We start from the raw sequence: 27,967 nt of genomic DNA on the forward strand, positions 1-27,967 counted from the left end.
GCACGCTTTGCCCGAAACGCTAAACGGTTTACACGAAACGCTTCACGATTCACACGAAACGCTAAACGGTTTACACGAAACGCTAAACGGTTTACACGAAACGTTTCTCGCACGAAAGTCGCACGCTTTTTTGGTGTAGTAGTACGTTTCAGGGTCTGTATGTTAACACGTTTCTGTTGTCTATCAAAATACTGCGCAAGGAATATTACTTTTTTTTTACGAAGAGATCGACGATTTTTATAAAATTCAGCCGCGAATGAACTTCCATAGCATGGCCCATTAACCTCCTCAGTGCACATTATTGTATATGAAATGTCGGATTTTGCAATTCATAATAATTGATTTATCCATGGAATGCAAGCCAAGGAATACAAAGAATGAAAAAAGCCTATACAGCTAGGTTTGAAATAAGAACTTTTTATGATGCTTGCACTGATTAAAACTCCAGTTTCTTTATTATCAAAATATACGCTATTAATTCAGGAAAGCTATAATTACGATTGCTAAACCTTTGGGGTACTTCATCACATAAACATGGGTGAGGCACCGGTGCACATTTATTTTTAGTGAAAGGCAGTGAGAATCAAATAAGAGTGGTTTGATTTCAAACAATTGTTTTTTGAGATCGTCCACAGTTGACCATTGGTCGGTTTTCGGCCTCTTCTATCAATATTGCAAATCTGATTAAAAAATCAAGGTTGTTCTGGACAAGATTTTTGAAAACTGCATCATTTTCTACGTATCCAATACATAATGACCACAGAACACGAGAAAAAGGGGACCATTGTCACTATTATCACGTCATTATGAACACATATATTTACCACAGTAAAGATAGTAACTATGTGAATCATTTATTAAAGCATTTTTATAATATTAGAAGAAGGTCCATGACTGTCCACGTAAAATTGTCATATGCTACTCATCAACTGATTTTTTTTAACACAGTTAATCGTATCACAGACCTCTACATGTTGTTTTATTGAAAAGTAGAGATTACATTTTTAAATGAAATTATATATCATGACAGTGGTTATGATAAATCTAATTGTTGTAAAAAAAAAAAAAAGAAGAAGAGAACAATCCTTTCAATTTATCATTATGGAATAATTCTAACATACAGAAATATATAGAAAATCAACGCTTATTTAACTTACCAAAATTTTGCACAGACTGAGGATATGTTTCATAATGGTTTTAAAACATAAATTAGTGAATGTGTAACTGGGGTAAAAACTAAGAAAATTCCCATTTATAACGTAATATATACTCTATAAACATCAATGAATTAGGGAATAACACAATAAATATTATCGCATCATTAAGATCGTAATCCTCCTTTCAAAAAAATATTTTTAAAAATCCTCAATCATTCTAATTGTTTTTTTTCGATCAACAAAAAATTTGGTCTTCATGATCACCTGTTTTATGCTTGTGCAAAGCAATGACGAAATTTTTCCTAAATACATGCTGTCATTACACACACACTGTTGGTGTACTAGATATTCAACTAGAAGAGGTCAGTGTACTAGATTTATCCTGCGCATGCACTAATCTATAAAAGCAACTCTCAGCTGTTCTTTGAAGACTTGTGAAAACGGTACTTAAAGCGAGTGTAGCATTCAGAGATAAGGTAGGTAAAATGTACGTCGATTTCCCGAGAACCTGCGTTATGTAATCTGCATGCTTTTTAATCTGTAGTATAGCTTTGTGATTATCTTTTGTACGGTAGCCTTTTTGGGTCAGAAAACTGATAATATCTTATAATTATATGCTATCTTTTTGAGTTTCGACAAACAGTACCGACACCAAAAATTTGTGGTGTCGGTAAAGTCCATAGTAGGCTCGGCTCCGCCTTGCCTTCTATGGACTTTACCGACCCTACAAATTTCTGTAAACAGTCAGTAACAAACCTAATAAGTAATATTAACATGACTCAGGGTAAAACTCTTCTCTTACACTGCCGAATAATTTGCAATTTTATACTGAAACAAATTTTTTTAGTAAGATACAAGAGGAAGTGGAATTAGATATGTGAACTATCACAAGTAAGGGATAGTGTTTTACATTCTACGACCCTATTACTTAACATTTCAAATTTTAAAGTTAAATGTTTGATAGGTATTGTTATATAGAGACATCCTTACACTATTTGTCGTATTTACTGCTAGCTACGTTATTTTTTTTTCTCAAAAAAAATATATTTCCAAATAGAACTCAAAATTAAAATTATGGCATCAGTTAATTCTGAAATACACAAGGTTGAATGATGGCCCCATTATTCATTTTATAGAGTTTTGTGATTTCTAATCGTTTGTGTTTATCAAATTTAGAAATCTTTGGTTTTGAACATTAGATGTAACACATTTTGTCATGAATTTGACCAACCATGTCTTGTTCTAACAAAGAAACCAGCTGAATTGTGAAAATTTGCAAACAAGAGCATGATCAATTCATGACTTCTAAATCAAGTTTCAAAAGTGCATATGATCAAATGTAATTTCAAAGAATGTTCAAATAATTAAATTTACTAACAACTGTATATTATAAAATCTAGTTGTTTTTATGGTCGGATTTTAAACACTACCTTCTTATAGCATTCGTCACATTAATCACCATTGCACGCATCAAAATGTGTTAGCAAACCAATATGTATTTGTATCAAGCTAAATCTCTTCTATACAAATGCATGTATTTCTTACTAAAAAAGATTGTTTCTATAATAGAATAACACACACAGAGAAAGGAATAAAAGATTCAATCATGTTGACGTTGTCCATGAACACCCAGACCATTTTGGCGGGAATGAGCATTGGTCTTTTTGTGTACTACGTCATCAAACGGATGCGGTATCGTCTGCCACCTGGACCATGGTGTATCCCACTAGTTGGACACTATAAAAGTAAATAATTTCATTCCACATATAGAGATACATGTAGCAGGTTTGTCTTGATAAAACATAGCATAACGCTACTAGTAACTATTTTAAAACTTCTATATAAAATTAAGCACGTTCTAATCTTATATAATAGAAACGTTAAGAACATAACACTATCTTTCCTGTTTTTTAGTTTATTTATCGCCTGAGATTCACGTAAAAATCGCAAAGCTTGCAAAGGAATACGGTCCTATAGTCCGGCTGTCTGTTGGTGTGTATCAATGATTTCATACATTCAAACATATACACAATCCCAAGCACACACGTAAGTTAACTCACTTAAACAAAAATGTAAAAAAAATAAATTACAAATGCATATTTTATTTATATTGAATAGGTCCTCAAACCTGGGTTGTTCTTAATGACATCAACTCTGTGCTGGAATCAATGGTAAAGAGATATGCTGATTTCGCTGGAAGACCACATTTTGCATCAGGCACGTGACAGCTGTTTCATGCAATGAAAAATGATTTTTTTAATGAATGGTTTTCTTTTACAGTAATCAATACATTAAAGATTCAACACTGTGCCGGATAATTATGCCAGTGCCAAGGTGGCATTTTTGCACCCGTCTAAGCTGCATTCAAATAATTCAAATATGCCATATGATAGACCATATCATAGACCATAGGATTTGTAGAAAATCCTATAGGATTGTCATATTTTCCTGTAGGAGAGTCATTTCTCCAATGGGAATTATTATTTCCTATGGGATATTAGTTTTTAAAGGTAAATATTTCACCTGTCAGGTAAAACACACTAAAAACAAAAGTGGTTATATACTCTCTAGACAATGGTCTATCATTTGGTATGTATGGATTTTCCCGAAACTGCATTTTAAGCGGGTGCAAAAATGCCACCTTGGCATTGGCATAATTATCCAGCACAGTGTTATTAGCTTTGACTTTAAAAAATATCCTTTGTAACTTACGAATACCATTTATACGACACATATGTATGCACGTTGGGTAATTTGAAGAAAAAAAAAGCAGAGGAAAACTTGTCTTCACGAGAAACTTTAATTTTGATTATTAATTTATGCACTTTAATCTCTCATATATAATGCATTTTATTAATCTCTTGATATATTTTTTTAGATAATTTAAAATTATATATAATAATTTAAAGATAATCACAACAATCATTTCATGCTTTTGTAAAAATATTAGAAAAGCAAAATTGTCAGAAAAAAGCAGTATTGTGCTAAAATTTATTATCATTTTTATTTGCTTAAAGCGAAGGTAAATAGCATAAAACAAATATCAAAACTGTCGTTTCAGGTGGCGTGTTTTCAGAAGGAGGAAAGGATATAGCCTTGGTTAATTATTCAGCTTCCTGGAAATACCATAGGAAAATAGCCGGAAAGGCCCTTAAGTCAGTTGCAAAGGTACTTTTTTCATACAATGAATATTGAATTGACTTGAAAATGATAACAAATTTTGGTTTTATTAATAATAACAATTAATTACTATAATCTATTTCTAGGCATTATCTTCAAGGGGATTTATTGGAAAACATGATTCAAGACAATATGAATAAATTTTTGGACAAAATGGCTGAAGAGAAAGGACCATTCGTTTTTAAAGAATATGTGGATCTGATGGTTTTTCATTAACTGTACACAATATGTTTTGGAGAAAAGTAACACTCCTGAATCCTTTTCCGTCCATACAAACAAAACTTTCAAATCATACTTTTGGCGAGAAACTATTATATTCAAACTCTGATTACTGTGGCTGTGTAAATAAGATATTTTGATTTTGTTACTGTGATGCCTATTTGATTCAGGTTAAGGCGATGTGGCCCTGGGCCTCTTATAATCTTTTTACATGCATATCTTGATAAGATCAAGATACGATAATTAAAATATGTTTTAAATGTTTAAAGACAGCGTTAGTATGAAAATTATTTAATGTAACAGGTAACTCTTGCTTCTGTAGAACATACTTCATTTCGGGTTTATATGGTTAAGATAACCAACGATTTCTTTTTTTAAAATACAAATTATCCCATTTTTAAAATGTCCTTCGCCAAAATATTTATTTCTCTCATTAAGATTGTTTTAACCAGATAAATGTTTGACTTGTATAACTTTTACAAAAAGATAGATACTGAAAATGTCTTTCGTAAAATCATTAAGGATTTTCATTTTGATAAAAAAATTCTTTACTTGGAATATATTTAAAATGCATTTTAATTATTAAGTATATACTCTTTATTTTCATAAGACGTTCTGTAGATGACCCGGAAGTGAAAGAGTATATAAAATTAGACAATGATGTGCTGGAGACATTTGGTTCCGTTTTTTTGAGGACGTATTTCCCTATCTGAAAAAACATCTTTACGACGGCCAATTGGAAGAAATTGCTTTTGATTTCAGAAGAAGTGCTGAACATTCTCCGGAAAAAATTCAAAGAACATAAGGAAACCTTCCAACCAAGTGATAAATCATAAGTCTCTACCACATTCCCTTACCCTCCCAAAACCTCCAAATTTTAAACCCCCCCCCCTTAAAAAAAATGAAAGGTCTTTTTTGATATTTCAACACGTGCGAGATGATTTCCGTAAACGTTTAATGAATTTTACATGATAAGTAATAGTGGGTAATTAATTTTTAAAAAATACTTTTATTTGCGACAAATCATACCGAAATATAAAAAAATGTGAGTAAGGTGGTGGACACGCTTTGGCGGATCTAAGTCAGTAAACGTTTGCATCAAAATATACATTATATACGATTTACTGAGAAATTCAGATACATGTATGACGGATGTTGAATAAATGCAATGAGCCAATTCGTTTCTTCAATGTACGCTTTTAGATTTAGTAGAAAGATCTTCTCAGGACGGGATAACGCAGAAGGTTTAAAGTATACCAATAAACATGCATGCACTCGTGTATTTAGATTTCATTTATTTTTGTTAAAAATTGTAAACTAAGAACAGTTTGTGTTGACACCTCTACGTCTGTATGAATAAATCATGCAAGAATAAAAAGGAGAAGTTGTATCTGGGAAGGAAGGAATTATTTTCAGTTTTGATTTTTATCCCAATCCCTCCTCTTAATATCAAGCCATCTGATTTTAAATTCTAATTTTAAAAAATAGGCTAGAAAAGTTTTTAAAAAGGACGCAGTATATCCGAAAATTAACAAAATAATTTGTTTCGAATTAGTATGTAAGTTGATATTCTCCGCGCTTGCTCGAAATATCTAGTATTTAAAAAATAAATAGAATTCACTTCCATTTGCTATAAATGAAAATATATTCATATGTCCGATTGCACGAAAATCTGCATTGAGATTTCACTATCAATTACAGAAGTAAACAGTGACTTTGTAGACAGCACGCTTATCGCCAAACAGGAAGCGAAGGATGAGGGCGATGAGGCGGCCCTGGAGATCTTGTAAGATACGCACCTGGTCCAGACAATTTCTGATATTTTCTTTGGTTCGTTGTTTTAGTATTTTTTACTCTATATATAAAAAGATATTTTTTAAGAAAATATTCCAACCATTTCGTCAGGTTTGTTGGACAGGTAAAAGATAAATAGTGATTTAGGAAATTGTGGTCCGAGAGAGGAAGGGTTAGAATAGGCATTTTGGTATAAAATTTTCTGTAAGTTTGAATGACAGTAAAATAATGTTTTGGAAAGAAAGCAACATCTCTGCAAACAACAGGTTTTGAACTTAATTTAAGCATAGTTTGCACAAAATAATGATCCGCTTCTGAATTGAGATATCTTTACTAGTCTTTTATTAGTCTTTAAATATTCATATATACAATACATGAACTACTATTTTATTGTGTCTCAGTTTGCTTCTATCATAAAAAAAATTAACACGATTTGGCTATGTTTAAATTTTACTGAAAAATATACAATGTATGTATGGAAGTATTACATGAACATTGGAATAATTATTTTCTTTTTTCTATAGCGGGGTAGATACAACTAGTTTCACAATGGACTGGTTCGTTTATTTCATGACACGATTTCCAGAATTCCAAGCAAAATGTCAGGAGGAAATTGACAGAGTTGTTGGTAATTAATCCATATTAAATATACCCAGTGTAAAAGATTGAATGGGTGTCTTGATTACATTTCAGTGATAATTATTATCACTGAAATGTAAACTTTATTAACAATTTTCAAGATATTGTATAAATTATATATCATGACATGTGGTGATAACAAACAGTGTTAAAAATCAAAAGTCCATAAGAAAAAATACAAAACAGGAGGAGAGAGCACAGACCTCTAAAAAGAGTTAGAGGTAGGATAAAGTGCGATGGAGGAGTGAGCATCCTCCGCTGACCAGTCACACCTGCCGTTTGTTCTTTGTCGTAATCGGGAAAAACGGAAAAGTCCGTAGGCAAATAGGTGATTAATTATGGTCTAACAATAAGTATGAAAAATCAGCAAACGACGTAGTGAAAGATTATATTCGATGACAAGGTCGTTGTATCGACCACAGAACGTACGAAAATATGACTTCATTCGAGACTGGTGATAGTGGTCCTGTTTTATCAACGTGTTTGTCAATAGCTTGCCCCGCCGTACAAACTGTTCGTATAAAGCATGCCCTTGCGTATCAAATTAACTGAGAGGCAAAAACTCAATTTCTTGTGATTTTTTGGAAGAATAGAAGACTGGATATTTTCAGCAATTTTGATACTCTTCATTATGAAACTAACTCGCTGCTTTCCTTGTGTGACTATCTTGTGAATAAAGTGACTCAGCAAATTACGATTTAGAAATCGTCCAACTTTAGTTTGCAAAGAAAAAATCAAACCAAGAGAAACAGGTCTTAAGCTTTGTTAGCGGATTTTAGTACCATTATGCTAAAGAAAAATATAAATTACCTTTTGAATCATTTACAGGTCCCCATCAGCCCTCGATGAAGGATAGAAGCAAACTGGATTATACCGAGGCCTGTCTATTTGAATCGATGCGACTTTCAAATGTTCTTGGTCTAGGGGTCCCACACATGACAATCTGTGATTCACAAATTGGTGAGAATAAATTAACCTTTCACATTGAAATTCTATTATTTAATTTACTTTATTTATTCAATTAATTAAAATCTGAAAACATTTTGAACAATTATGCGAGCTTACCTGTTTCTTCATGATCAACATTTGAATATTTTGAAATCAGGAATCTTCAGAAAAGAGGAAACTTTTTCTCTTATAATGGGCGTTTCATATGAAAGCTTTAAACCTTATCACAATATTTTGAGAATTTGGAACACGTTTTAAAATATTTCATCTACTGATTCAGGGGGATACGATGTACCAAAAGGCACTACTGTATTAGTTAACTTCTGGGCACTTCACCATGACCCTAAACAATGGAAGGACCCAGAGCAATTTGACCCACATCGCTTTCTTGATGAAAACGGTAAAATGAAATTTATAAAACCGGAAAGTTGGCTTCCATTCTCAGCCGGACGCCGAGTTTGTTTGGGAGAAACGTTTGCCAAACCAGAGATCCTACTGATGTGTGCCAATCTTCTACAGCGATTTGAAATAAGTCTCCCAGAGGGCGTGAACCCAATTTAGAGTATGATATTATATGCAGGGATTTGGTGTAGAGCTTAATTCCGATTACAAAATCGTGGTGAAAGAGAGAAGTAGAGATTAAAGAATAATGGCGCCTGCGATCCTTTTTGTATTACAGCCACAGTCAAATTGTTATAGAAAAGTATTTAGATTGATTGCGAAATATGCAGCAGTAGTATTATCATATTTGTTATATCTAAATGTTGTTACGTTATCATTTTGTGGAACCAAATATGGAATGTTTTTGAACAATTACGTGTTAAATACATTCCGTTACAACGCATATCAGAATTTTTGAAAGTTATTTTTTTCAAATTTTCTATTCTTTCCTATAAAATACAATGTAGTTTGTTGGGTTTAAGTATAAATTGTTAACAAAAACATGTTTTTTATTGTTATTTTTCTCGTTTTTTAACTCATTGGAGTTAGAACTGTATATAAACAGTGCCTGTTTGGGAGGGTAACAGTTGCAATTGACACCCCGAGGAAACCATTGTCAAACGACGCGAAGCGGAGGTTGACAATAGTTTTTGAGGGGTGTCAATTTCAACTGTTATCCTCCCAAAGAGGCACTATTTATTGTATTATACTGAATGTCTTAATTTTAGAGATTTTTTACTGCTTTTATATAGAAATGACGTGAATTCTACGGCGAACCGTACGCGCATGTAACAATTCCTTGTGTTACCCGTTGTGTTGCTAACGCGGAGGGTAATAAAACTGATTATCAACTGCCTCTTAACCAATCAGATTTCAGTATTTAACATGAAAGTATAATAAAACGAAATGGTAGTTATCTTACTTGTAATTCAAATGTAAAATAATTCATACCGAACACAACAACTCTACAATTTACGCATAAATATTTAGAGACTGTCCATATAAAAGCCAAGCGATATCAATGGTTTTACCCTTTAACAAAAATTTCTAACCAATTATATCTGATGAACATGTACTCCTGCAATCTGAGGATTTTAACATGCCTGTATTTATGCAACTTCTACCTTGGTTTTGATATATATATATATATATATATATATATATATATATATATATATATATATATATATATATATATATATATATATATATATATATATATATTGTACACACTCCTCAAAGCCTACATCATGATAGGAATACCATCATTCAGCAATTTAAAAATTCCTGTATATTTCAACTCATCTAAGGCAGATCCCACCAAACCTTTCCTCATGGAAAATGTAGATGTTTTTAGTAATGCAGATGTAGATGAAGTTAATAAATGGCTAAATCAAAAGAAAAGCGAGTTCTCTTTTGGAAAAATGCAATTTGAAAGAAAAAAAACTGCCGGTGACAAAATGTTCTCTTTTTAAGGTCTTCCGTTTCCAACGGAAGACCTTTCTATTATTGTGCTGGTTAAGATTATTCTTCTTTTTCTTTTTTTTTTTTTTTCTTCCTAGACGCGAACTTTGAGGCTTCATATCGTGCTCATTTCTGAACGGTTTTTGCTCAAATTTTCAGGGCTAATGGACATTACAAAACACTATCTTCATCAATTCATAAAAGTTAGAATTCCCTTTCCGGTAACGAGTTATTCCCCTTTTAAATTTTTTTAGGGCCTTTGGTTTCCAGACAAAGGCTCCGAGACTATGATAGCAGGGAATGGGAATCCAACGAATTTGAATAGCAGAGACATTGTAGTGGTGCACATTAGTTTTTGTTTTTAGATTACGTATTTTATTTAGGAAAAGGTAGGGGGTCAAAAAACAGGATTCCAAAAAGTGCAAAAATTTAGACATATTTTCCTTTATATCTTTTTAACAAAAAATATTTTGTAAAGACATGTAGAATAAAAGTTGTGCAAAATATCAAGGGCTTTCATTTAACACCAATAAAAAGGGCTGGCCCCTTAAATTAAGGGCCAATAGCCTCCAAAAGTTTTTGCTTAATAACTCAAAAACGGTTAAGATTTTGATATGGCTGTCGCTGGAAAAGTTGCTTGTTGGGATCTCATAAAGGTCGTAACAATGTTATTTTGTAAGTGATTTGTGTAGTATGAGTGTAAAAAGCTTTACATGTTGACATGTACCTGTTTTCATTTGACAAGTTAACGAAAGTCTTTGTGCGTACAACTGGCATAAAGTTGCCGCAGAAAGTATGCTGGTTTATACAGGAGGCATTAATTCATAAGAATTTTTGTTGTTGTTGGAGTATAAGCTTTTCCTTTATGAGTTAAAGTCATTGTTGTTAAGTTCTTATAGTGCACAATCATTAAAAACGGCAATTGGAAAACAAAACATTCTTTTTCTTTTCTAGTAAACCACAAAATTTGGAATTAAAGAACTCTGTGCATTACATTTTAGTTATTAACTCCATGCATTTAAAATCTACCTTGAATCAGAGCTGCATGTGTGTGTGTACCATTACGTAAGCTCTCCCTTGCCCGCGGCCGAGAAAATCGGTTACCATGCTCGCGGCTGGACTACCTAGCGGTCAGCGGTTATCTAATACACGAGAGTTGCGTCTCTCATATATGAGTTTATTTTGCCGCGAACTCAAGAATTGTTTTAGTTTTGATTACACAAAATCTTTTGTGGATTAAACGAGTGGATGTCAAGTAAGAAATAGTTCATTTAATTAATAAAAGCAATGTCATTCTCTAAAGCAATAAAAGACATAGATCAATTGTGGGGTTTAAGTTTAAAATATATAACTTCTATTTGATAGAGTAAGGTCATTATACTGCAAACTTTTCAAATCTTCCTTGGTTCTGAGCTGTGCGTTTCTGTGCGTTGTACCTTTACGTAATCTATTCTTCGTCCACGGCCGAGGAGATCAGCCACGGCTGCATTACCTAGCGGTAAGCGGTTATTTAATACACAAGATTCGCACACCGCGACTTCCTCTTACATGCATATGAACGTGTTTGAGTTAATATAGCCGTATATACAAGAACTGTTTTAATTTTATGTTATAAAAGTTTGTCCTACTTGTATATATATTTAATTAAATATTTGAGTGTAAATGAATATTAATGAACGATATTACTCCAAATCGGAAAAATCGTAGACATAAACTAATGGTTCGTTTGTTCAGGTAATTAAAGTTCTTTAAAAACTGTACAATTAATGTTTTAAATCAACACGCCCCCTTCAAATATTAAACCTTTAAATGATGATCATCCCTCGCACATGGCTGAGGAGATCCGGCGCGAGTGGATAAGTGATCCGCCGTCGGTTCGTATTCTTCTACATGTACCTTATGACGCGTTTATGTTTCATATTTTGCAGGGACACAACTATATTTTATTATGTTTTCAACTATTATATTGGTATAAGACGAAAATATAAATTGATTTTACTTGTACAGTTGATTAAGCATTGATTTATACGACAGCGTACAAGGTAATTTAAACATGAAATCAAATTATAATCAAAGTTCCATGTTTGCGGTAGGGGTTAGCACGATAAAGGAATGCCCTGAATTGAGGCATTCGATTATTATTTTAAAAAATATTCACATGAGTTTAAACAACTTTAGATTAGATTCTATCGGTCACATATTAATCACTTCTGTAGTTTCATTGTGGAAGCGAACTCATTGCTGCCCCCCCCCCCTTTCCTCCCGCCCCGCTGACAGGTGCTCGCGCTGGATTTTTTTTAATTGGAGAAAAGATAACAAGATCTGTCGAAAATCATTTTTGGTGGATTCTTCTTATGTGTAACATTTTGTTTCACTTTCCCACCCCTTTGTTTATTCGGCCAGTCTGTGTTAATTCAATTGCCGCATGCGACCGAGAATCTTGTGTCGCTTCAGCGCACACAACTCAGAACATTTATAGCCCCAGGTCATCAATTGTTATGTAATTGAGTAACAGTTGGAAGGGTGATTTTACTACATAAAATAATAAAATCATAATATAATCTATTTGAATTGAGTACCATGCGTATAGATTCCCATAATAATAAATTTTTTTATTTCCTCTCTATGTTTACATTTAATTTTGTTCAAATAATTAATAAATTTTCTATCAGTTAAATTGTGTGCTTCATCAAATTCTTCATCAAATACTGATTCCGATTACCTTGAAGTCATTAATTTTCCATTGGCTTTTGACAAAAGAGAGACGCCTGACCATCCAATGAAAACAAATACACAGAGTTTGATTGACAGGTTCAGCCAGGTGCAGGTCTCACCCAATGTCCGAGGTTATGTGTGCTGTTTGTACACAGCCGAATGGTCTCAGTAAGAGTTATCAGTAGGAGTTATCGATGTAAATAAATAATAAAAATACATGCCTATCAAAACATGATCGTGCAAGTTAAAGTTGATTTAGGTTTGTTCCAATAGAAATCATGTTTCACTAACTGTATTTAGTATTTTTTATGTATAGCGAATTTAATATTGTTTCAGTACTGAAACATCGCATGAAAACGTTAAATATACATTTACTCTGTAACTAGTCGTCTTTTAATACATATACCTTTCTTTTGTTTGTTAAAAATTCGTTCAATTTTGTTAAAGTAATGTAAAACACGGGCGCCATTTTGAAACAATTAACTTGTCAGAGAGTTCCGAATGAAATCTGATGAACATTTCACACGGTTCTCGCACGCTTTGCCCGAAACGCTAAACGGTTTACACGAAACTCTAAAAGGTTTACACGAAACGTTTCTCGCACGTAGGCCGCACGCTTTTTTGGTGTAGTAGTACGTTTTAGGGTCTGTAAATTTTGTCAGCACGCAATTTTAAACTTGCACACAAAAATTTAGAAATATTTTAATATAGAAGTTATCTTTGAGAAAAGTTTACGTGTTTTGTAGGCGGGTTTAGTTTATAAAAGAAATACACTTCCTGACATGAATCACGAGTACATACTGTTTATAACAATGCTTGCTACCCTTTGAAAATTTAACTCGCCATTAAACATTTCATTTTTTAAAGAATGTTTGAAACGATTACATAAACTCTGCTCGACAAATAGTTTTCCTAAAATATTTTCTTCCTTTCTTTGTTCAAAACACGTTTTATATACAGGCTTGCAATCACAACACGTTTTTATAACAAAAGCAGAACTGAAAGTATAGTCATTATAATCGTTTGACACCATATAACATATATTTTCAACTCGCAGCAACAACGGAAGACCTACTCGGGGCTTTGCCACGAGCTCTGCTCTAGTTTTAATACTGTTCCAGGTAACTAATCAAGTTGAAGATTCCGATGTTTATTAAATGGTCTGAAAATTATTTAAGTGTGGAACAACTTTTTCAATATCTTATTTTTATATTATATGTGATTTTACATGGATAATTCACGTCACAAACTTCCGTTAATTTCGATTAAGTTAACCGAGCACGTATCAAGGACGTTTCGGTTATTTTGGGTATAAACTATTGTCAGACGATAGAGATACATATGTAAGTAAATAGATCAGTTATTTACAACCTAAAATTCGCCAGAGTTCGGTGGGTCAAGTAAATAATCCTCAATTCTAAATAAATGTTGTTTAAATCGACCCCCTATAAATCTGAGACGGCGAGTGTCGTCCCTTTACATTTTTGATTTGAATAATTATGTGTTAAATGCTGTTAGTTACAATACACTTTAGAATTATGTTTTAACTTATCATCGTAGTTTGTTTTCGGATACAGTAATACATGTATTTATAAATAGTATAAAAAAAAAAAATTCTGCTGTTACTTTTCCCGATTTTCATCGAATTGGAAATTAGAAATCGACTGAAATGGTAGTTTATTTTACATGCAAATCAAATGTAAATAATTCATAGCAAATCCGACACTTCCCATATCTCAAACTACTACAATGTACTAGATTTTTGAGACTGTATCTTCTCTCAAATGGTAATGCAATCAGTCATGCTCTTCGAAGACATACAGTTTTGAGAACCAAGAAAATCCGTGAAAATATTTCTCTCCACCTATCATATGTTCTTAAATCTCTGCATATGTAATTGGTGATTATAAAGAGAATCTACGTCACTTTAAAGTTAACTTCAGTTGCATTCGATTACTAGTATCTTGGTAAGTGTCAGGGAAGTAATTTGGCTACCAAAGTAAAGTTGGACTACAAGGATAAGTAGATAGATCAAGACACGGTTGCATTTGTACGTGTAGTTATAGATACCTAAAAATCCAATATTTAAATTGTTGTTTATAATATCAAATATGATTTTAAGTGTTTTAAAAAACGGACCTAAACAAATGAGATTAATAAATTTTATGTATGAAATGGTTTACTTGTGTATTTTGATTGAATCACTAAAACTTGAATGTTAGAAGTCTAATAAAATGCGAACTACAAAGGAAGGAAGCCTTTATTAAACTAACACAAATTTGTCTATATGTATAAACAATACATTGATATTGAATTTCGATATCGTATTTCAGATTTCGAATATCGATTTAGCCTTCTGGGGCTCGTTTCATGGAGCTAAAATTTTTGGCCTAACTTTAGTCTAGTCCGAGGACTTACATCGAAGCTTAGTCGGGCGTATTTTGCATTTCATAAAGCGGCGTAACTAGAGGCGTAAACTTTAGACTATAGCTTTAACATAAGTCCTTGACAACGCAGCTCTGCACATGCATAAAATTGTTTCTATTACTTTTTATATGTACAGGTGTATGTAGCATGTGAAAATAAGAACAATTTTATAGGAACTGGCAATTGTAATAATTTTTATTTAAAAATATTTAAGATTTGATAAACTCTTGTTTCACACAAAGGTGATAATTTTTAAATAATATTCCTTTTTCTTCAAAAATTTACCGGACAAAAAATATAATATCGAAATTAAATTATAAAAATAGATAAAACATTAAACGGAAACCCAAAAAATGGTGAAGTGTTTACGATTTTCTGGAACACTAGCGCAAAGAGTGTTATTAAGTGTCAAAAAATGTTTCATCCACATACTAGTAATACATGTACAAATGTTTAATTTAAAGCGGACTTACTCGGTATTATTTTGGTTGAAGTACACGACTTGTGTAATGTGCTCAATAGAATAATCAATATAGCATTTTAAGTAATTAGGAAGTCCAGAATATATGTTATTTTATTACTTTTATCATATTGAAAATTTTGAATTTACTTGGTCGGTGTAAATTTACAAGTTGTCATACTGATGTTTACATCCAATTTTCTGACCTTTGTCGCTCTTTGTCATTGAGCATTTCAATTAAAATAAATTTTAGGGGTAATAAAACAAAATTAATGTTTCTTTGTTTTCAATCATTTCGCGATGCTTTTTAATTTAGCGCGATATAATGTATTCTATGCATGTACATGTATTATAATGTTACACTTTCTGTATCCAGTATTTAGAAAGTATTTATCAATTCAGTTTGAATTGCAGACTTGTCTAAACTCTAATGTGTCATCATTCTTGTAGTTAAAAACCATGTATCAATAACGTCATAATAATCACTTTAAAAAGAGATTCACAAATTACGTTTATGATTGTGCATTAGTAGCAGTGAGTTTAATCGGCTTCGATTTTCAGTATTATTTGCATTCAATATTAATGCATCTACAGGTACATACATCGTAGGTTATAAAGATATACTGTCCATATATCAATTACAAAAAACGTTAGCTATTTTGGGGGTTGGAGTAGGAATGAAAATAAGGAAATTAAGAGTGAAATTGAAGTTATAGATATACTACGCCAGCTCCCCCCCCACCCCCCCCCCACCCCCACCCCCATCAAGCATTAGGATATTGAAGATTTTGGAAAGTTGGGTTTTTTGTTTATGCTTGTCAAGATTTTTATTTGGACGTGTCTGGCCCCCCACTTTTAAAAACAATGCTACGTGTCTGTAATGTTACACACAAACTCTGAATATTTTTCATCACCTGTTGGTGCACTCGATTTCAGTGCTCTAGATTTATTCTGCGCATGCACTTTCAGCAAAAGGTCTATCGCGCATATCAGACAGGCATTGCCAGTCTTCTCTCGACTGTTTTTGAGGCCTTGTGAAAAGGGTACTTGTAGGCGAAGTTTCATATAGATATAAGGTAGGTACACACAAACTCGTGTTATGTGATTCGCCTTCAATATGGCGAGTTAATCGTGACAATTTTATACTACATTGATCTCTTCTAACAGAAAAACTCTGTATAAATATACGAGAAAACAATCAAGCTTTAAAGCACAGGGGCATCGAACCCGCTCTACACTCTATATAAATAATACACAAGGGAAAAATCGAAAGTAGGACACGATTTGTAAACATTGTCAAAAAACAGCTTACTTGACAAAAGTTACGCAAATCCTCCCACACAATGTTGCAAGTGTGGTCACAAAACACGTTCACATTGAAATATTCCTAATAAACTCGATAAAAAGCGTTTTTATCTCATTAAAACCGCTGTCTGCTGCAGACATTCAATCTCTTCGTCCAAGAAAAGATAACTCTGTACTTTCGCCATCCGAAATCTCTCGGGACTCTCTATGTTCAGTAATGATATACATGTATTGTAAAAATCCGCGAAACATCAATAACAAAACAAAGAAATAATTTCATACATCTGCAGATCCGAACTTGCATCGGGGGTAGGGGTGAATTTTGAATGATGGACAATCTTATTTTAAAATAGATAAGTAGAATTCAGTTTAAAATGTCAAAATATATACATATTTTTTTTATATAATGTAGATCTGCTGTCACAATGTATATATTTATGGTGTATATATTTGTGGTCTTAAAGATAATGATTGGAAATTTGAGAACAATGAATTGTTCGACCTGCTACTGCAATTACTTTATACTGACCATGAGAGCAAGACCATTTGATTTAGAAGAAAGAGACTTGCATAGTTTAAATTTAGTGAAGAAAAATATTTAGTAATTTTAGAATGAACAATTAATGATGATGAAAAGGTGTTGAAACAGTATTTAATTTTAAATATTTTTTCTTATTCTCAGAAATGTAAATGAAAAACTACTTTGGTGTTGACATATAATTTTTTTAACTATTTTCTTATTCAATAATCAAAATACTCATAATTCATTAATTGTCTTTGCAACCCATTTCTTCAAAATTAATTGTCATTGCCTAAGAATCTCAGCATTGTTTTAATTGTCAATATCAAATTACTAGTATATTTACATTTCTACAAAAGATTAAATGATAGGAAATATATTTGTTTTTAAACAATTGCATTTTAATTACGGTAATTAAAGTACATGCCAAATATATCGGAACGAATGTTATTATGTAGGTACATAAGACGTTTCCCCACACATTTAACAGTTTACCGCCGAAATTTCTACTATCATCACTGAACATATATAGAGAAAAAGTACAGAGTTATCTTTTCTTGGGCGAAGAGATTGAATGTCTGCAGCGGACAGCGGTTTTAATGAGATAAAAACGCTTTTTATTAGGAATATTTCAATGTGAACGTGTTTTTTGACAACATTTGCAACATTGTGTAGAAGGATTTGCGTAACTTTTGTCAAGTAAGTTGGTTTTTTTTTTGACATTTTTTACAAATCGTGTCCTACTTTCGATAATCGATTCTTCCCTTGTGTATTATTTATATATGTCATAGAGTGTAGAGCGGATACGATGCCCCTGTGCTTTAAGCTCATGAAATATTGACCAATGTGATTAAAGCATTGTGCAATGCAAAAAGCAATGTTCAGTGCGAAAACGAATTGTTCAGTGCAAGAAAACATTCTTCAATGCAAAAAAGCAATGGCTAATGGGGAAAAAAGCGTAAAGCAATCGTTGTAGATGATACATAGAGAAAGTTACATGTGTTTGCTCAATTTAAAGTTCATATAAAAAGGTTCCGATCACAATAGACAATTATTTTATAACCTGCTTAATATATAGAATATATAATTGAATCAGATATTAACAAACATTCATACGACATGCTTGATTGAAAAAAGAAATATTTTCTCTTCAGAAATTATAGTACACTGTATTACAGTATTTATTTTTTATCAATAGATATGAGTATTAAATATTAGTTGGGTTGAACGTTACAAAGAGCACATAATCAACCAAAATTTGAACGAATTCCGATCCTCAGTCATGTTCAATAACTCTAAATTATCCGGATATATTTTTCATTCGTACCATTAATCTGCCTTTCATACATGTACAAACAACTTTAATTAATTAGTCTTCTAGTTTTAATCTTATGATCAGGTATTCAATGACAGGCTTGGCTTAATGGATTCACTAAGATCTACTACATAATTATAGGTAAAGCCACCGATACTACTTCTTTTAAAAAAAAATTGATCTCAACTTGTTTATTCATTCATTTTATCCACCGTGGGCAAACTTTGAAAAATGCATGGACACCATCAATTATTTTCCTTTCTTTATTTCATTTATAAAAGTTAAGCACGAATAACATTTTTATGATGAAAAAAAGTACATTGGGACTGAGGGTTGGATGACCTTTAAGAAAGTACAATTGATTTACACTGCTAACAACCATATCATGGTTTAAGTCTTATAAAACCAGTAATCAATTTTATGGTCCGATTTCATACACTTCCCGTTTATAGCATCTCCTATATAAATCTACATGACCCATCAAATGTGTTTGAAAACTAAAATTTGTCCAGCTAAGGTAATTTATACGAAAATGCATGTATTTCTTACTAAAATGAGTTTGGTTTTTTTCCTTGTAGAATAACACACAAAAGAGGGATTAAAGTAGCCAATCATGTTGAAGTTGTCCATCAACATCCAGACCATTTTGGCGGGAATGAGCATTGGTCTTTTTGTGTACTACGTCATCAAACGGATGCGGTATCGTCTGCCACCTGGACCATGGTGTATCCCACTTATTGGGCATTATAAGAGTAACGATGTGTTTAATTTCACTCAGAGAGATAACAAGTTTTGTTTTTCAAAATAAATCTCAATGTTAACTATTATAAGCTCCATGTATCGTTTTATTTGTACATAAAATATAGGACGTTTAGAATTATGAATAACAAGCAAGCGTTAAAATATTATTTTATTTCCTATAGTTTATTCATCGCCTGAGTTTCACTTAAAAACCGCAGCGCTTGCAAAGGAATACGGTCCTATAATCCGGCTGTCTGTTGGTGTGTATAAAATTCAAACACTCACAAAAAAGCACACTCGCACGCACACACCTACACACACCTTTGATTATGAATTGTTTCACAAATGGATTAACATTGATAAAATCTAGGAATTACAAATGTATTCTTTACATTTATTGGAAAGGTCCCCAAACCTGGGTTGTTCTTAATGACATCAACTCTGTGCTGGAAGCAATGGTAACCAAAAAGACCGATTTTGCTGGAAGACCACAGATTACATCAGGTACGTGACAGTTGTATCATGAATGAAAAAAGAAAGCCCCCCCCCTTTTTTTTTATAGATTATCTTTTGCTATATAAGTTTACGTAAGAAATTACATATGGTACTTTTACGACATACACGTACAACTAAACTTCGGGTAAAGGATGATATCCCTTAACAAATGAAAACAGCCCCTTTTATGCAATTATGTATAGGAGATCTACCAAGCTTTCGATTATTTTAAAGAAAAGAGTGAATAAATGTGACATATTCTGATATGTTTTGGTAGCTTGGATAGTTTTTTTAATGTTAAGGTTGACACATTATCAATGATTTTGCACACCCTGTAACAGTGAATTTCGTTCTGGTTTGTGAACTTGTCCTTTCAGTGAATGAAAATGAATAGAATGGTTGGATCTTGGTAGAATAATCGATATGTATATGAAGGATTTATTATCGTTTTACTAACAGCGTTACAGTTTGGTTTGCTTGTCGAGGCGTGCTTAAATTTTGTATCCAGGGCTGGTTTTTACAAAACTATCGTAAGACCTATAATAAGACATACTAGTACTTAAGATTGTCATAAGATCTGATTTATGGTAGTCATAAGATTTATCACTTCTGTTTCACGAGGCAATCTTAAAAGTTATATTGTAGAAATCTTAAGACAATTTTAAGTCACACTTCAGGCTTGCGTATACTAATTTTTTTGTACATTATAAAAAAAGAACTAAGGTTACGTGTGGGATGTTTAATTTTTGCTTATATTAGTTTTAAATTTTTAGATAGTTTATTTGAGTTACAAATATTAATGAGTTTTATGCTCTGAAATGATAATTGATTTTGCACCCACTGAAATCTATGTCACGTGACACACATGTGTACTAGAATTTTAATGACCGGAGCAGAACATCTACTAAGATTAATGTAAACAGTTTATCTTTACCATAAATAATGATTCATATCTCCCATATGTTTGGTTCTTTTGAATAGAAATAGGATTCTATATGAGTAAACATATCAAAAATTAAGTACCTGCAAGATAAAGAGAAATTCCTAAAAAAAAAAAAAATTACTGGGGATTGTATTTCACACCATCCTTTAGAGAAATGCACAGGAAATATTATCTTCTCTATAATCTTTAATTTTGATTTTAATTGCTATTTGAATACATTGGAATTTAGCGCATTACTCTTTTTAGTTAAAAAATAACATCACAGCATGCAATCATGAAATATTGGGGTAAAAATAATTATTCAAAAAGCAAATATATCAGAGAAAGGGTGGAATTATGCTATAACTTGTGACTTTTTAAAAAATATTCTTTAAAGCCAATGTAAATAGTATAAAACAAATGTCAAAACTGTCATTTCAGGTGATGTGTTTACGGAAGGAGGAAAGGATATAACCCTGGCTAATTATTCAGCTTCCTGGAAATTACATAGGAAAATAGTCGGAAAGGCCCTAAGGTCAGTTGCACCGTTACTTTTTTCCTATCATGAATATTGAAGTGAAAATGATTACTACGTTTACTTTATTCAACTACAATCAATTTTTAGGAATTATCTTCAAGGGGATTTATTGGAAAACATGATTCAAGACAATATGAATAAATTTTTGGACAAGATGGCCGAAGAGAAAGGACCGTTCGTTTTCAAAGAATACATGGATCTGATAATTTTTCATCAACTGTACACAATATGTTTTGGAGAAAAGTAAGACTCCTAAAACCTTTTGCTTCGACACAAACAGAAAAAATTAAACTTTTTATTTTATTTATATTTTTGGTGAAAAAAAATAGAACTGGATGACAGTGACTGCATAAATAACAAACGACCAAATAGTCGATCCAAGAATTTAGTATAATACAATATCAACTTATAATATTGTCATTTTAGCATATTGGCATTTTACTCGAATACCTTGTAAAATGTAATATAAAAATGTGTTTTTAATATTTAATATAATTACAACGTTAGTCCAGAAATTATCCAACGTAACAGATAAATTAAGCTCCTGTAGAACATACTTCATGTCTTTATCTGTATTGATTAAAATGGTTAAAATACTTAAATGCAAAAGGATGTTTAACATTGAGATAAATCAATTTTCCACATGCCTCTCGCCAATATATTTCTTTCCATCGTTTGAGATAATCTGGCCTGTTTAAGCAAGTTAACTTGCATAACTTTTACCAAGCAGAAAAGAGAGCGAAGAAAAATTATAGATATTATTTTGAAAATATCTTATTCAAATTATGAAGAATTTTCACGTCGGTAAAAGAATGTTTTTATTTACTTTAAAGTCAATTGTGTTAAAAGGTCCATGAACTGAAATCATATATATAATGATTTTATAAAGAAAAAAAAAATAGACAAAATTATAACCTTTTTATATATTCTTAATTTCCATAAGACGTCCTGTAGATGACCCAGAGGTGAAAAGATTTATTAAATTAGACAATGACCTGCTGGAGAAATTTGGTTCGGGTTTCTTTGAAGACGTATTTCCCTATCTGAGACACATCTTTACGACGGCTAAATGGAAGAAAATGCTTGTGTTGACAGAAGAAGTGCTGAACGTTCTCCGGAAGAATTTGAAAGAACACAAAGAAACTTTCCAGCCAGGTGATAAATCACAAGTCTTTACAACATTTCTTAATCCCTCTCCAAACCCCAATCCTTAACCCCCCCCCCCCAAAAAAAAAAAAAAAACCGAAATGTACCTGTATGTGTATAAATAATATAATTAAGAATATATATTTAAAAAAATTAGATTTAACTTCCATTGGCCTGAGTGAAAATATATCATATTTACATATACATCCACACGAGACTCTGCATGAAGATTTCACTATCAATTACAGGAGTCAACAGGGACTTTACAGACAGCATGCTTATCGCCAAACAGGAAGCGAAGGATGAGGGCGATGAGGCGGCCCTGGAGATCTTGGATGACACGCACCTGGTTCAGACAATATCTAATATCTTCTTTGGTTCGTTGTTTGATTATTTTTAATCTTTGTTTAAGGAGTTTTCTTTAGAAGGATTTTTTCATAACTTATACTTGATCTATCTTTTAATTGTTTTCTATAGCGGGGGCAGACACTACTCGTTTCCTTATTGACTGGTTCGTTTATTTCATGACACGATTTCCGGAAACCCAAGCAAAATGTCAGGAGGAAATTGACAGAGTTGTTGGTAAATAATAGTTATAATACATATTGAATATACATAATCTAAAAGACTGAAGGGGTTTTTTGATTACATTGCAGTGAAAAAAATAAGTTACATTTTATAAAAAAAAATTTCAAGATATTGTATAAATTATTTATCATGACATGTGGTGAAAACGGACAATTTTCAAAATCAAAAGTCCAAATGAAAACCATAAAACAGGAGCAGAGAGAAAACGGACCTCTAAAAAAAATTGAGGTACCGGTAGAATCTGTTGTCGGTAATGTATACATATTGTAATATATCTGCATCTATATGCATATATGATAGGCATACATGTATATAGTGTAAGACATTGAAGGAGTATTACATGTCAAAGAATGTAATAAGTTATTACATGTAGTACATGTTTGTTACTATTTCTTGTCATCTTATAGAAGTTTGAATAATTTCGGCATTTCCGTTACTTTCCACCACAGAACACACGCTGTGATTTCATATTGTGATTATCTTTTGATTGAAAAAATCAGTGCTTCAGAAAATTATGATATAAAAATCACCAAATATTTAGATTCTTCAATTGTGGTATAATGTTAAAATTTACTCTTTTATCATGACATTACATATAAAATTATAGAATTGAAAATAAATTATGTAACACATAAACAGTATTATAAAACTTTGTAAACTTCTGTAGGATCGAAGCAACTTTCAATGAAGGACAGAGGCAATTTAGATTACACCGAGGCCTGTATATTTGAGACGATGCGAATTTAAAATTCTGTTGGTTTTGGGATTCCACACATGACAGTCTGTGATTCACAAGTTGGTGAGAATAAAATTATTCTTTTACATTGAAATTCTATTATTTTTTTCATGTATCGATTTATCTAAGATCTGGAATCAATTTTGATTAATTATGCAGGCATATCTGTTAATTAGGGACCCGCAAGGATTTGCGGGTGCCCTATAGTAATCACTCTGTCTGTCCGTCCTTCTGTCTGCCGTCTGTCACTTTTCCGTCCACAAATTTTCTGTTTTTTTCTAATAACTTTTTTTATGGTTGCCCAATCAAGTTCAAATTTGGTATGGTAGTTCAGTAGACAGAAATAAATATTTTGGTGCTAAGTTTGGTTCTCTATGTCTTTTGATTTGGAGCTGGGGTGGTGGAGTAGATTCCTTAACTATGCATAAGAATGAATGGGCAAAGAGAGATAACTGCTGAGAATGTTACCATTGTATACTTGGAAGGCTGTGCAATATTTGTCCTTTGGAATTATTAACCTTCCACAGGAAGAAAATCCTAAGCTTTATCTTTATCTGTCACATTGAGATTAATTACTGCACTGCCTGTGTCTGCAAATGAACTTTGTTTTGAAGTTAAGGTCAATTTTGAATGATGTGTAGTGTGTACATTCTTTGAAATATGGATTTAAAATATAATATTCATACTTTATTTTGGTTAATATACCGTACACAATGATTTATGATAATTTTATTGAATTCTAAAATCAAAATCTTATTGTAAATTTAGAAGAAAAGGATAAGAGAGCAGAACAATTAGTCCCCTGGGATTAATTATCTTGCCTGCTGCAGAAAATTTAGAGGCTTATCTCTATCTGTCATATGAAGATTAATGAACACCTTTGTCTGCAACTGATGTTTGTTTTGAAGTTGAGGTCAACCCTGGGTGATACAATGTATTTGCATTCACTGAAGGCTTGCATTTTATTAAACACCTGTTTAAATCTTTTTTAAATACACATTTAATTTAGTTTTTTTTATAAGACATGAGGTTATCCCTGTTTTATGCAGATACAAGGTTACTATTTAGAGTTTTTGGACATTCAGGAATTATCTTGAAATTTTAAAAATACAGTTGTTACTTATAATTTTGAATTTTTTTTTAAATGTAATCAAATTAAACTCTCATTCCATGAGCTGCACCATTATATTTTTACCCCTCAGTTTAACACTTTAATTGTTGGATGAAAATCATATCCAACTACAAATCATGAGATCCTATATATTGCAGTTCTTTAAATCTTATGCCGGGCATTTATTTTTGATCATTGTTAATATATATATATAAAGAGTATGGAATTCAAAGTTTTTTTCACTTCTCCATATTGATTGTCATAGCGGGGCCCTTCCTGACTGGTCAGTTTTCTAGTTTTCATGATCAACATTTCGAATTTTTTTTAATAAAGGGATCTTTCGAAATAATGATGTTTGTATTCTAATAATGTGAATTTCATTTTTAAATTTTCAACTAAAATTAATCGCAATACTTTGAAATTTCAAAACACGCAATAAAGCATTTTCTATTCTGATTCAGGGGGATACGATGTTCCAAAAGGCACCACTGTACTTATCAATTACTGGGCGCTTCACCATGACCCTAAACAATGGAAGGACCCAGAACAATTTGACCCACATCGCTTTCTCGATGAAAACGGCAAAATGAAACCCACCAAACCAGACAGTTGGCTTCCCTTTTCTGTCGGACGCCGAGTTTGTTTGGGAGAATCTTTGGCCAAATCAGACATCCTACTGATATGTGCCAATCTTCTACAGCGATTTGAAATAAGTCTCCCAGAGGGCGTGAAGCCGAATTTAGAGTGTCATATGAAGGGATTTGGTATGGAAATGCCATCTGATTACAAAATCGTGGTCAAAGAAAGATCTGGATGATCAAACATGGTTATGGACTAGTTAAATTGTGCGTGTACATTATTTGCACGATGTAGGATGATGATGATTATTACATATGCAATTTTTTCAAAAGAAATGTGTTTCTAGCGTCTTTCATTATATTTCTTTCCAATGATCTGCAAACGGATCCTTTTTTGGTTATATAACTTCAGCTTAATTTGAAAAACACTATAACGACCTACACTGTCTGGAATAGATAAATGTACTTTAAGCTCATTTTGTTGGAACAACTGTTTAAAAATTACAAGTTCAACAATTCATTTTAAATATACTTCTCTTTATAATTTCAGTTTCTAGCAACGATCGATTTTTATAGAATATTCCATAAATAAATACGTTAAAATCCTTTTCTATATGATCGTATTCGATCAAATATTCAAAGCTTGCAATTTAATAGTGATGTTTTCTTTTGTTTTTGCCCAACCGAACAAAGTATTTCTAGAAGTATTTTATTTAAGAAAACAGCAACAAACACAGACTTCTATGAATGATAGAAGCAAATCAGTTTACACCGAGGCCTGTATGTTTGAATCGATGAGATTTTCGATTGTTGTAGGCAAAGGGGTCCAATACATGACAATGTCTATTTTTCATGATGTTTGTCACACTGGCGTAAAGAGCAGGGGCCCGTTTCACTAAAAGGCGTAAGATACGACGAAACTTAAGTTAGGCCTTAGGGCGTACGCCAAAATTTAGTCCGGCGTAAACTGCGTTTCACTAAGAGGCGTACGCCTGGCCGTAAACACTAGTATATCGGACTAAGTTAAGGCCAGACTTGCGTCCTTGACAACGAGCTTATGCACATCCGCAGACAGATGATAAACAGTAGAAAGAAAGATAGATAGATAAATAGATATATATTCTTTAGATAGATAAAAAGATAGAGACTTGTCAATCGTTCTTGCGTGAGAGAGAGAGAGAGCCGTAAAGAATTCAAGTATATTAATCCTGTTAAGTGACAAAATCACACTGCAAAACTTGCTAAAATGTTTTATTTGAAAGATATATTTGATGAAGCATATAGGATATGTTCATTAAAAATTATTAACTCAACAGACATCTTTTGTTGTCGATATCTACGGTGATTTAACCATGCTTCGAACACCCTTGGAATTTTTCTTTTTATCATGCGTCAATTGTTGTCCAAGGATAAATATTTTTTTACTAAATTTTCTGGTTTACTCCTGCTATATCATTGAAAAAAAACCCAGTGAATTTGTTTAAAAATAGAAAATATAGCGAATTAATGCAGTATTGAGCTATTTAACCATGGATTGGACAATATCAAACAAGCATCGAACAACCTATCACAGATACTAAAAATAGAAGGTGGAGGGGTGGAGGTGGTTTATAGATCGCTTTGAAAATTTTCAATGCTTAGCTATCGGCGTCCTGAAAGAAGTGAGAACCCACGCTCTTAAAATGACGCTCCCAAGATTTTACCGCGGAATAAATTCATTGGTTACCTCCGGCGACGTTGATTTTGTGTCCATATATGAAGATGCTGAATAACTTTTACAATACCGCAGGAAAGATAACTCTCGCGAACTTAACAGAAATCATCAATATGCATAAAATATTTTAAGAAATCTTAAAAATCATTTATCCATAATTGATAATTTTCAAAATAGACCATTACTGCATATAGCATTATTTCTCACTCATGAAATAATTAACCTCTATCCGCTCAAAATTGAACCACCTGAGCCCTTCATCTTTGTACAGCAAAACATCACATAACAAATATGTATGTTGCACTCTGCCACTTTTGTGACTTTATTGTTAACCAAATTTGATTTGAAATAATCAGGAAAATGACAATAGATGATTATATAACAATAATTAATAAGTTCATAAAATTATGAATATTAAATTCTTTACCCATAATATTTTACAACTAAAATAATCCATATCTCCCATTACTGATGTAATCAATGATGTGATTGATTAGATAATTTATGACAAACATAATCCTTGTGGTCTGAAAGCGCCATGTACTTGATTAATTCTAATTAAATCAAGTTCAGACCCCAAGGAGGGAGGGAGAAAATTTTAAGTGGCAAAGTGCATTCCTATACCTTTAAAATGGACTAATATTTGCCAGGATATACATATGCCTTACAAACTTTAGTCCCATCAACATGCAAACACATACAAATACTATTCATGCATGGGTAAGGATATACATATGCCCCACCCAAAAAGATGTACAATGTAACCTAATACTTGTAATATATAGTAATCATAGGTAGGAACATACATATGTCT

General features: G+C 32.2%; 1 protein-coding gene, 1 long non-coding RNA gene and 1 pseudogene across 3 annotated transcripts; 2 read left to right on the forward strand and 1 right to left on the reverse strand.

The window, feature by feature from the left end:
• Window positions 1-1,498: 1,498 nt before the first annotated feature.
• On the forward strand, window positions 1,499-27,861 carry LOC128180509 (steroid 17-alpha-hydroxylase/17,20 lyase-like; annotated as a pseudogene).
• On the reverse strand, window positions 2,758-16,896 carry LOC128180515 (uncharacterized). 2 transcript variants are annotated; one of them, XR_008243237.1, is made up of 4 exons: window positions 16,757-16,896; window positions 7,800-7,932; window positions 3,286-3,385; window positions 2,758-2,894 (listed from the first exon to the last, which is right to left on the reverse strand). It is a non-coding gene; the product is annotated as an uncharacterized LOC128180515 (long non-coding RNA). The 2 variants fall into 2 exon arrangements; XR_008243236.1 differs by lacking the exon at window positions 7,800-7,932.
• LOC128180511 (steroid 17-alpha-hydroxylase/17,20 lyase-like) lies at window positions 4,481-8,889 on the forward strand. Its single transcript, XM_052848635.1, has 5 exons — window positions 4,481-5,378; window positions 6,258-6,386; window positions 6,875-6,978; window positions 7,818-7,949; window positions 8,218-8,889. Exons 3-5 carry the CDS (start codon window positions 6,900-6,902, stop codon window positions 8,496-8,498), a joined length of 492 nt encoding a protein of 163 aa, XP_052704595.1. The 5' UTR covers window positions 4,481-5,378; window positions 6,258-6,386; window positions 6,875-6,899; the 3' UTR covers window positions 8,499-8,889.
• Window positions 27,862-27,967: the final 106 nt, after the last annotated feature.

The sequence above is a fragment of the Crassostrea angulata genome, chromosome 4 (assembly GCF_025612915.1).
Source record: "Crassostrea angulata isolate pt1a10 chromosome 4, ASM2561291v2, whole genome shotgun sequence".
Lineage (NCBI taxonomy): Eukaryota > Metazoa > Mollusca > Bivalvia > Ostreida > Ostreidae > Magallana > Magallana angulata.

Bases quoted from the DNA above. Each gene is read 5' to 3' on its own strand.
- LOC128180511 (XM_052848635.1), top strand. From the start codon at position 6,900: ATGGACTGGTTCGTTTATTTCATGACACGATTTCCAGAATTCCAAGCA. The intron at 6,979-7,817 runs GTAATTAATCCA...AATCATTTACAG, and splicing joins GGAAATTGACAGAGTTGTTG to GTCCCCATCAGCCCTCGATG. The intron at 7,950-8,217 runs GTGAGAATAAAT...CTACTGATTCAG, and splicing joins AATCTGTGATTCACAAATTG to GGGGATACGATGTACCAAAA.